This window comes from Cygnus atratus, chromosome 5 (assembly GCF_013377495.2).
Source record: "Cygnus atratus isolate AKBS03 ecotype Queensland, Australia chromosome 5, CAtr_DNAZoo_HiC_assembly, whole genome shotgun sequence".
Classification (NCBI taxonomy): Eukaryota; Metazoa; Chordata; class Aves; order Anseriformes; family Anatidae; genus Cygnus; species Cygnus atratus.
Genome location: NC_066366.1, coordinates 62,855,616 through 62,866,471, shown reverse-complemented (window position 1 = coordinate 62,866,471; position 10,856 = coordinate 62,855,616). Strand labels below are relative to the sequence as shown.

The window sequence follows — 10,856 nt, the reverse complement described above, 5'->3', positions numbered from 1 at the left end:
AACAGCAAACATGACACTTCTCGGTAGTACAGCAGCTGGAGGCAGCTATCATCGCGGTACAGTGGGGACGACGTCTTACAACCACTAGGAGTCTAAGAAGCACCGTGAACATCCTAAAGAATGGGGGGAACGGCTGAGAAATGGGCCCCGTGACCCGGCCACGGGGGCTCGTCAGGAATTAACCAAAGAGCTGCTCGGCGTTGTCCCGCAACACGGCTCTCCTGCAGCTGAGAAACCCGTCGGTGGGAATGAACGAGATAGCACCCCTTCAATAAATTAGGTCAGTTTAATCCTAGAGCAACGAGGGAACGAACAGGACCGTCCTGGAGGGGAATGACCTATGTACAGTCCTTCTGCTGGACCGCTCCTCCTGCAGCCCCGAGCCCCGGGGCGATGAACCGCGGCTTGCCACGGCTCGGCAAACGCCGGGCAGCGAAACCGGCACCTCCTCCAGCCCCGCGGGCCGCGTTGGGGAGACGGCGAAAGGACGGAAAAGCAAAGCGTGGGGACAAGCGCATGCAGTCGCCCTCGGCGCGGGGGGGGGGCGCGTGCTGGCACCGGGCTGGTGGCTGCTCGCTCCTCTCCTGCGCCCGAATTGCCGGCGAGGGGCACGGCGGCGGCTGGGAGCAGAGGGAAACGCGGTGGGCAGCGGGCGCGGGGAGGCACGGCAGCGGGCACGGGTCCCTGAGTGCGTGGCAGGGCTGTGGGCAGCTCCCCATCCTCCCCGGGCTCCCCATCAGATCCTCGCTGCAGAAGGAAATCTCCGGTGAAGGGAAGGACACTATCAGGTAGTAGTTAAGGCTAGGTTTTTATACGGTGACTATAGAAAAATAAACGCTCATCTCCGAGGAGCCGCGCGGCGTATGGCTGTGGCGTGTTGGCTGGCGCCGGTCTGCGGGGAGCCGGGGGTGGGGGGTGGGGGGCACTCGGTGGGTGCCCGCTGCGCCCAGCGAAACGCCTTGGGGTGATGGGACACGTCTTGTGAACGACCCACGTTAGTTAACGACCCATGTTAATGACCCACGCCAACCCCGTCACCACCCCAAGTCCCGGGGGGCCCGCTGCCTGCGGGGGGAGCTGCACGAAGACAGGCCAAGGCAGATGGGTGCTGCTGGGGCTGGCGCCTGGGGCTTCCCAGGACCGGCTGGTAACCCAGGCCCGACCTCGACGCGTGGCTGAGGTGCTCTGAAAGAAAGGCCACGGGGAAAGAAACATCCTGCAAAGCCATGGGACCGGCAGGGGCGAAAGCCTTCCTGGGGGGGTCCCCCTCCCCGCAGCCCTCCTGGGTCCGTCCGGCCGGCCCCTTCCTGCAGCCCAGCGAGGACGGAAAGCCCTCTGAAACGAGACGAATCTGCCCCCCGAACCCTAACCGAAATCAGGAAAACCGAACCTAAAAGCGGACACGGAGAAACACCTCAGGCTACCTAGGTATACTTGATCAGCCAAAAAGAGCTAAAGAGCGAAGCGCACACACACAGGACAGCGCAGGCGGGTGGAGAACAAAGACTGCCGAAAGCCAGTTTCTTCCTGCCCTTTTTTTTTTTTTTTCGCCTCCCCCGTCGCCGGTCCCCGGCCGAGCAGAGGCCCCTGGTGCCGCAGAAGGGAGCGGGCTGGCTCCTCTCGCCCCGAGCAGAGGCAGCCGGCCCCGGGAGCTTCCTCACTGCATGGCCGAGCGCGAGGCGTAGAACTCGGGGACGGGCAGGCCGGTGTGCAGCGTCACCTGCAACGAGACACCGGGCCTCAGCCGCCTCCCCACCAGGCCCGGGGGCACAGTCCGGGGTGCGACAGCCCACGTGGCGCCCCCCCGGGGATGGCGGGACCCCCAGAGAGGTGGGATGTGGTCTGAGATGTCGTGGGGAGCCCACCTCGCCGGGGGTCCCTGCTGCAGTGAGGTCTGGGGGGTGGGAGTGGGATCCAAGGATGTGGTGGTGGCTCCATTTTGCTGCTTCATTGCCCGTTTCTGGGGCTGGGGCCCTCATGGGAGTGGGAGCAAGACCCTAGGACTGTGGTGGTGGCTCCATTTTGCTGTTTCATCACCGGTTTGTGGGGCTGATGCCCTCATGGGAGTGGGAGCGGAACCCCAGGACATGGTGGTGGCTCCATTTTGCTGCTTCACCACTCATTTATGGGGCTGGGGCCCTCATGGGAGTGGGAGCAAGACCCTAGGACTGTGGTGGTGGCTCCATTTTGCTGCCTCACCACTGGTTTCTGGGGCTGGGGCCCTCATGGGAGTGGGAGTGGGACCCCAGGACGTGGTGGTGGCTCCATTTTGCTGCTTCCCCACTTCTTTGTGGGGCTGGGGCCCTCACGCAGCTCCAGCATGAAGAGGGGCTGCTGGTACCGGTGTACCAAGCACCGAATGCTCCCAGATGGCTGCCAGGGGTGGGACATGGGCGCAGCTGGGTCCTCCTGCGGGTAGGATGGGCAGAAGAGGGTACGGAGCGGGCTGAAGGATTGTGAAGCTGCTTAGGGCTGAGAAGCCCCAGAGGAGAGGACAAGGCTGGAGGAAGGAGCTCGCATTGCAGTGCTGGGGCAGGGCCGTGCCGTGGGGTGGAGGATGCTCAGGTGCAAAATGGGAGCCAGGCACTCAGTCCTGGCAAGGGGGAGCAATTCGGCACGGACTTCAGCACGCAGGTAAGGGGAAAACCAAAGAAATACTGGCGACCAATGCTCCCTGCTTGCAGGAAATCCCTGGTGAACAGGAAGGGACTGAGCGGGCCAGGGGCCGGATCCTGCACACACCCAGGCACCAAGCAGCTGTGCACGGCTCATTCAGTTCCCTCCCCAAATGCTTTCATCTGGGAGGAAAGCACAATTCCTTTTCTTGAACAGCAGCATTTTCCCCCTTCAGATACAGATTTATAAGAAACGTTGTCTAAAATATGATTATTTCCATCCTGATTAGGGTAATTGTAATTACTCGTGCCTTTGAAGAAGGAGGATAATGAACGGCTTGGGTTTATTAGCAGCCTTTTATCAGCATCCCATAGGACTCCCCTATTGTCTGGGGATTTGAAGCCCTGCCTTGCACACTGAACTGCCAGAAACCAGAGGGGCTCTACAGTGTGCTCGTCTCTTAGTGGTACAGAGGATTGTGGTAGGAATTAAACCCATCGCGGAGCAGGACATTTCTACCAGAGCAAATAATAGGAAACCTCTAAAAGCAGTGCAGGAAGGAGTGCTGGAAGAGCAAGCAGTGAGAGGGGACGTGCCACAGCCAGGCTGAGTGAGCGTGGGAGACTCACTGGGGCAGCTGCTAGCAGGGAAGAAATCAGTGAGAAGAGGAAATGAAAGATGGAAATACCAGATGGGCCCGGGGAGCCACCACTTGATGACGTTCAGCATAGCAGAGAGCTTGGGAGAGAGGGAGAGAAGAGGGGTTTGAAACTCCCAAGAAGAAAAGAGGCTTTGAAAGGCACCTTTCTCCCTGCCATGTGTCCCTGGGGAGATGTAAGAGCTGGCGAGGCTCCTGCAGGGAGTGATCACGAAGTGGAGCTGCCAAACCCCATCGAGCGGGGGGGGGCTGGAAAGCCCTGGTGCTCCCTCAGCTCTGATGGAGAAACCCGGGGCAGGAGCTGGAGGCAGCAGCTCCGGGGGGCACGGTCACGGCACGTACCTGCACGTTCCTGTTGAGGCTGACCGCGGGGAAGAAGAGGCCCTCCAGGTTCTCAAAGGCGACCGGCCCTTGCTGGTCCTCGTTGATGGAGAACGTCAAGGTCCTCCTGGTCAAATCCAGCAGCACCCCCACCGTGGCGCCTTTCGTTATGCCACCCTCGGTTCTGTGGGAGCAGAGAGACAATGGCAGCGATGGTGGCTTCACGTCCCCTGTGCTCCTGGCCCAGGGTTCGGGTTGTGGCCCCCCACCATGTCACCTCCCCAGGGCTGCCCACTGTGTGGCTGTGATCCCGAGAGGAACGAGCTCAGCCCCTGCCCTCTGGCATCCCCCAAAGCATCCCTCTGACCCCGCAGCCCCAAAAAGGGCTCCACACCTCGGCCAGGAGCCACGCCGTGACCCGTGCCCAGCAGAGCCACCTGCAGCACCGCCTGTCACCATGTCCCCAGGAGAACACCCCAGAAGGGAAAGCTGCTGGGCCTGGGGGGCAGAACTGTGATTCCTGCTTCAAACCCCGCTGACCCACCAGAGGATTGCCCTCGAGCCTTGAAGGAGATGATGCCAGGCTCTGCCCAAGCGACCACAAGCTTTACAGCCCCCAGCTCCACCAGCCCACACCACAGCTGTGGCACAGGGATGAATGCAGACAGCATTTTCTCGCTGCAGGAATTACAAGGCTTTGGATGTTAACGGAAGGGGTGTGCTACGCACAAGGGGTGCAGTGCGTGCTCGGGGGAAGAGCCAGCATGCAACCAGGCCACAGTAAGGAAGAAGCAGCCACAGCAACGAACCAGAGCGGCAGGGGCTGTCCTTTGCTTTGGGCAAGGGCACACGCGATTAGGAGCAAATCCCCCCTTCCTGCGGGTGCCTATAGGTGTCACTGGTCTCTTGTATCAGGGGAAGACGGAGCCGCAGAGCCTGTACCTGTTGGTGTGCGAGTTGTTGTGCATGAACCAGCTCCGGTTGTTGTCCACGTACATGGCCCAGGCCTTGTCGTCCTTGCCCAGCATGGCGTCCTTCAGGACGTCGATGCGCGCCACGCCGAAGGCCGGGTCGGGGTGGTTATCGTAGCGATCGATCGACAGCTCCCAGTAGTGGAGCCCCTTGGAGAAGCCCGTTTTCCCCAGCACGACCCTGTCGTCGTAGCTGTTGCAGGTGACGGTCAGGTTGTCGTTGGAAAAGATGATGTCGGCGTGCGCGGAGGAGGGATCGAAAGAAAACCAAGCTACTGGAAGAGATAAAAACCAGAGGGTCAGTGGGACGGGAACGCCGCCGAGCCACGTGGAGCAGACGGGACGAGAAGCAGCGCATGCTCCATGCAGGGCGACACCGAGCTCCAGGGCACGGCCACAGGGCTCCTGGCTTTACGGCTGGGGCTCCGAGCTGAGCTTTGGATCTGCTGCTCCCCTGCCTGTCCCCCTCGCGGCTCGGGAGCCCGCAGGATCGTCTCCGTCTCTGTCTGGCCCTAGCAGCTGGGGACGGGCGATCCTGGGAGGTCTCTGGCTGGCCCAGGTATTCATACTTACTCTTAGGGCTAAAGGCTGCTCGTGTGAGCAATGGTTGGCAGGGTCAGGCTCGGTGTGGAAGGAGACCACTAAGCTGGAGATCAGCAGATAACTGCCTGTGTGTGTCTGGGGGCTGGCAGCTCTGGGAACCGAAAGCACATACAAAGGTCGGCATTTACACCGCTGCACACCGAGGAACAGCCCTGCGGAGCAGCCGGCCACACGTAAGACAAGAGCTAGCCCACGGACAACGCCTGAGGACCTCCACGAGTCAGAACGGGTTAAAGGCACGGGACTCGGTCTCTGGCAACCGGACAGGTACGGGGTCACGTTCTCGACAAGACAGGCACGGGGTTGCACAAGCCACCGTCCCGGTTTCACCGGTGGCTTTTTCTCCAGCGGTCACCGAAACGTGAACTGACACATCCACAAAACACTCTCACGCCTGCAGAAGTAAACACGCCTTTAAGAATGAAACACTCGGGTGAGATTGATTCAGCGGTTTATTGGAACGGTTCACGGGACGGCTCACATGCACGCGGGCTTGCGCAACCCGACAGAAGCGATTCCGTACCTGCCACCATTTTTTTAATGTCAACTGTGGTCATCCCCGAGGAGAGGCATGCAGGGAAAGAAAACAGCACGTAAAGTTGGCATTCAGTCAAAAAAAAAAAAAAAAAAAGGAATCAGAAACAATTTCTGCTCGCCTGCTTCTCCGGCGAGCACACGGAGCTCTCAGGGCTCTGCACACACCAACAGGGGGGAGATGAAGCGAGGATGGAGCAGTGCTGCTGGCAGGCATGGTGTGTGAGAGACGTGCCGTGCCCTTCAGGGGACACCTTCTCCCCCAAAGGAGGAAGGATTGGGCTCGAATTTGGGGGCTGCTGAGCGCCACGGCTGGGGAAGGCACTCTGAATCGGACGTCTCCCACCAGCGCCCCGATTAGCGCGGATGGGGACGCACACTGCTTTGAGCAAAAGGCTCAGTTCTTAATCACAGGGCTTCTCTTTAAAACCATGGTGGGAAGAGAGCTAAATGCCTTTGCAGCATACGGCAATGGCCATTCTTTCAATTTGCCTACCGCCAGGACATCTGGGGGTGCTCTGCAAGGAGGGTGTGCACAAGAAACGCTGCTCGCTCGCCAAAGGAAAGTTAAAGATAACAAACGAAAAATATGGATGAGCAACATGGAGTAGGGGTCAGTTAATTGTAACAAATATACTTGCCTAATTGAGAGTAAGGCGTTCCTTGTGTCTCAAAATTGCATCCTACAAAGAGATACTACATTTCACACATCACAGCTACGAAACAACACCCGGTCTCCTGAGAAACACTCGTGAGCATTTAACCCGAGCATCCGGCCAGCCACAGGAGGCCTGATTCATTAAAAGCCAAAGAGCACGGGGAGGGGTCACGAACGTGACCTGTGAGGTTGGGTGCTGCTGGCCTGGGGTCCCTGGGGCAGTTCTTGACCTCAGCCCCCTGCTACCACCCCGTTTCGCCCTGCCCCGCCACCCGGACCGTGCCTGCAGAGATACAAACTCCGTGGACAAACAGTGCTCACGGCCACCGCGGGACATCTCGGCACGCTGGACACAAAGTAAGAAACGCCCGTAACAAAACAGAGTTCAAGCCATTAGCGCACAGCAAGATGATGAGGAAAAACATAAAAAGCACAAAGAAAATAAAGCCGCAGGGCCCCCGGTTATGTTGGCAACGGTCATGCTGCAGCATTCCTCATTCCAGGTGACGAGATGGAAACGAAACGATCGGGGGCCCCCATTCTTCCTGGGCTTACACCAGAGGAAGCCGTGAATTACTCCGCAGGAGCCCACGGAGTGGTGTAAATCCGGAGCGGTGGAAGAATCGGGGCCCAGGATCCTTAACAACGGAGGATGTGCAAAGAGAGGTTAGAAAACAGCTCTGAGATGCACCGCGCCTGCCGCTCCTTTGCCGGCGGCCGATGCCGGGCTCGGTCTGCCCGCGCGGCCCGCGGACACCGGGTGCGAGGACCGAGCAAAGCACCCATGGGTGCTGCCAGCCAAGCGAGGGACCGCCGGCGTGGTTACCTCTGCGGGGAAGGAGCCTCGGGTATGGCCACGTCTGGTTTTGCAGCTCCGAGCGGAGCTGTCGGAGCCCCCATCTTGTTAGGAGCCAGACGGCGAGGGGTCCGTGAGCGGGCCTTAGCCCGACCTTGCTTTGCCTGGGGAGGGGAAGCCAACCAGGGAAATGTCCCCAGGGGGTTCTCCCGGGGGGGGGCTCTGTTCCCCTGCCTGTGTCTCGGCAGAAGATCTCGAGAGGAGGAACGTGCTCTGTGCCACACAGCCCGGCCACGCCGGCCCTGCCATGAGCAGGACCCACGTTCGGGGTGGCTGCGCTGCTCCAGCACCCCATGGATGAACCCGGTGATGCTGTAGGCACAGCCGGGCACACCCCGAGAACCGCACCACCGAAATCCCCTCTGCCTCGGGGGCAGCCCGCTGACAACCAGGACGGGGCCCCCCTGCCATCCATCCGCATGTCATGGGAAAAACGAACAGAACAGAACGAAACAAACAGTTTGGAGATGGCCAGAAGCACAGACCAAGAGGAAATGCCAGAGGCACTCGGCTCACCGGCTGAATTCAGGGACTGTAAAGAAGAATGCAAGCTCAGCTGGTGGGCCGAAGATCTTAGCTCAAAGTAGGATCTCCCCGGAAAGCTGGGTTGTAGATTAAGGGTGGAGGAGAAAGGACTCATTCTACGAAGCTGCAATCTTTCCAAAGGCACTGGAAAAGGGAGGGTCTGTTCTTCTGGCTGCGTTTCTAAACGTAAGATCAATGCAAACCAGAGATCAGAAACGGGCTCTGCCCGACCACGCCGCGCCCCGGCCCGCCGGCAGCACGCCCGGACCCGCGTCCGTGTGGGCACGGGGTGTGCAGCAGGGACACGTGGTGCTGTGCAGCCCAGCGGCACCCTTCAGGGGAGCTTTGCCTTGGGTAATATCGACAATAAATGTATGGCTGTCTTCCAAAATGTTGCTCGTCATCAAGACGCTCAAGAGGTTTTTCTTTTAAACGAGTCCTGCATCGCGTCACAATAACGCACCTAAAAAAAATCCCAAGTTACCACACACACTTCCCGTTATTTTAATAAATCTCATACCTTTTTGTGCACAACAACTGCTGGCACAGAGCTAGCTGTGTCCCTTCTCTAGTACGTTGGGAAGGCTGCGAAGGCACTAAGCTCTAACACCCTAAGCACCACCAAGCACCCACCTTACTCAAAGGCTGTTCGGGATGTTGGGCTCTTGGTGTCTCTTTGTACCTGTCAAAACACATCTGAGCCTTACAAGGAGAATTCAACTCATGCGATTCACAGCAAAACGTCACGCTAGAGGGAACCCCTCACGTCATCAGATCCCACTCCCCGCTTACGGTCACCTCCTGCAATTTCTCCCCTCGTCTTGCCAAGGGGTGTTCTAATGGAGATCCTGAATCCTCCATCCTCCACACATTCACACCCCCGACTCTGTGTCCCCAGCCTTCCTGTCTCTTTCTGTGAACCACGATAAAGCTGGAAATCATGTTAAAACAGATCAAAGAAGCATTTCTTTGCGCGGTGGGTGGTAACTTCTGGAGCTTGCTGCTGCGTGAGGCTGCGGGAGCAAAGAGCGTCGGTGGGTTCGGAAACGGGCTAGGTGCATCACTGCAAAACCTTCCTTTTTTTCTGAAAGAAATGGAGCTCCGGGTTAGGTAGGGATGTGCCCTCCGATGCCTCGTGACTCCCCCAGCCCAGCATCCTACGTTCCTACGGCCCCTTGCAGTGTACTTCCCCTTGTGCCGCTCAGCCCCTTTCCAAATGACGCTGGCTCAAAACGTGTGGCTGCTGCTGCTGCAGGTCGCTTCGGGGCTGCTGAGGAAGCTGTGTGAGGTACGGGAGGCGGGAAGCTGGGACACAGTGCCCCAGCTGAGGGATTTTTACAGCCTGAGAAAGTTGCATGGCATTAAGGAAAGCTCCTGCTGCTTGCCTAGGCTGGGGAAGGGGTCTCGAACCATGGTGTCCAAGCTGCTTTGCCACATCCCCAGCACAGCTGGGCGGCAGGGGCAGCTGGGAGCGGCTGCTCGTGGTGTTGGCTTGCCTTGAACTCTGCAGCCTTACCTAAAACTGTAAAACTGGGGACTCGGAGCAGCGGGGAGAGGCAGGAGTGGAGGCAGGCGGGCACGCTGCTCTTCCCCCGGGCTGGCTCGAGCGTGAGGGAAGGAAGGAAGACTCCAGTTAACTTCCACGAGCTTTGGACAGGACCTTGTCTGCTCGAGCTAGAAGCCATCCTTTAATAACACCCTCCAAGGAGAATGTCTCATGACCACTTACAACAGGACGGCTGTGTTCAGAGATGTTCTTTTCATCCTGAGCCCGGCTCTTTTTTTGCCCCCCCCGCTCTCCCCTACAGGAACACTTTGCAGCAAGCTGCAGAGCGTGGCTGCGGGGAACGCTGCGCCTGAAAGCCATTTCGGGGAAAACAGCACTTAAAGGCCTGATGCTGCTGTCCAGACAGGAATAAAAACCTAACGGGGGCCGTGACGTGCACAGCGGCTCCATTCACCAAGATCTAGAAGCTGCACACGGATGGCATTTATTTCCCTTGGAGCCCAAAAAGCTCTGACTGCCTCTGAGAGCAGAAAATGCTCCCGGCCCATTTGACTTCTTCTTCCTCTTTCTTTTGTTCAAGGACAAGTGCAAAGCCTGCTCGGTGCAGAGGCTGGATGCAGCAAACTTTCCCCCGATGCTGAATGTGAACAAAGAGCAATTTTTGTCAGGAGAGGTCGGTGTGCTGGCACTCACCCAGGAACCAGCCCCAGGAACAACCCGGCCTGCTGGGACCACCACAAACAGCCAATTTCTTCCAGGTTCCTTCACGTTTTGGAGCTGTGCAACAGGTAAGCTGCTCCAGTGCAGCTTAAGGGACACGAAGCTGATGAGAAGCCCAAGCTCTGCTGTCTCCTGCAAGGCTCGGGGAAGCCAGGCACGGAGCTGGGTGAGCACTGCTGACCTTCGGGAGTGGTTTCAGCCACCCCAGTGCAGGGCTGGCTCCGGGTTCTCCCGTCCTTGGCTCTTCAGAGCAACGCTGCAGCTTCCTCGATGCTGGTTCCCAGCTCTGCAAACATGCCCACAGCTCTCGGACAGACGTGCCGAGGCCTTTGGGGCTCGTGATTCGAGTTTTCTGCCTCTTGGATGAGAAGGGCTTGTCACGGGTTTGCTTTCTGCTCAACCCCTTTGCCAGGTGTGCTCTCCGTTCCTGGCTGGCCTGTACCGCCCAGGCATTTAGCCCGGGAAATATGGAAAAGGGGTTCCACCGAGCGTGGAGAACTCCCAAGGGAGGCTCCTTGCCTGGCGGCAGAGCTGCCGGGTGGACGTGGGGCTGATCCCTTCCTCCGTGGCCACAGCACCACCGCTCCTGACCTCCTCTTGTATCTCAGAGCCACCCTTACAGCCTGCACGTCAGAAGCAAGCCAATTTTCCGCGACGGATTAAGCGCCTGGTGTGACAAATGCACTTAGAGACCGGCGGGGAGACTCCTCCACGGCCTGCGAGAGGGCTGTTCATATCCTGAGCGCCTGCCAGCGGGGGATCAGCTCCGCAGACGGTGCCAGCGTGGCTGTCTGTAGGTCCTGGGGGTCTGCGAGGACAGCTGGGTGGCTCCGTGGTCCCTCTGCTCCCTGCTGGGCGCTGCCAGGCTTTCAGGGGATGCTGTGGTT

General features: G+C 58.9%; 1 protein-coding gene across 21 annotated transcripts in view; it reads right to left on the bottom strand.

Annotated features, from left to right (window-relative positions):
• Positions 1–1,601: 1,601 nt before the first annotated feature.
• TRIM9 (tripartite motif containing 9) overlaps positions 1,602–10,856 on the bottom strand; it is a 45,605-nt gene continuing 36,350 nt past the window's right edge. For 5 of the 21 annotated variants that reach the window (XM_035551287.2, XM_050710789.1, XM_050710796.1 and 2 more), the window contains 3 exons: positions 4,538–4,841; positions 3,617–3,779; positions 1,602–1,720 (listed from right to left, as the gene is read on the bottom strand). In XM_035551287.2, coding sequence (XP_035407180.1) covers positions 1,658–1,720; positions 3,617–3,779; positions 4,538–4,841 — 530 coding nt within the window. In that variant the 3' untranslated portion in view covers positions 1,602–1,657. Of the gene's footprint in view, positions 1,721–3,616; positions 3,780–4,537; positions 4,842–5,692; positions 5,717–6,344; positions 6,387–7,733; positions 7,923–10,856 lie in introns of all 21 variants that reach the window. The other 16 variants (XM_035551283.2, XM_050710782.1, XM_050710792.1 and 13 more) reach the window with 10 other exon arrangements.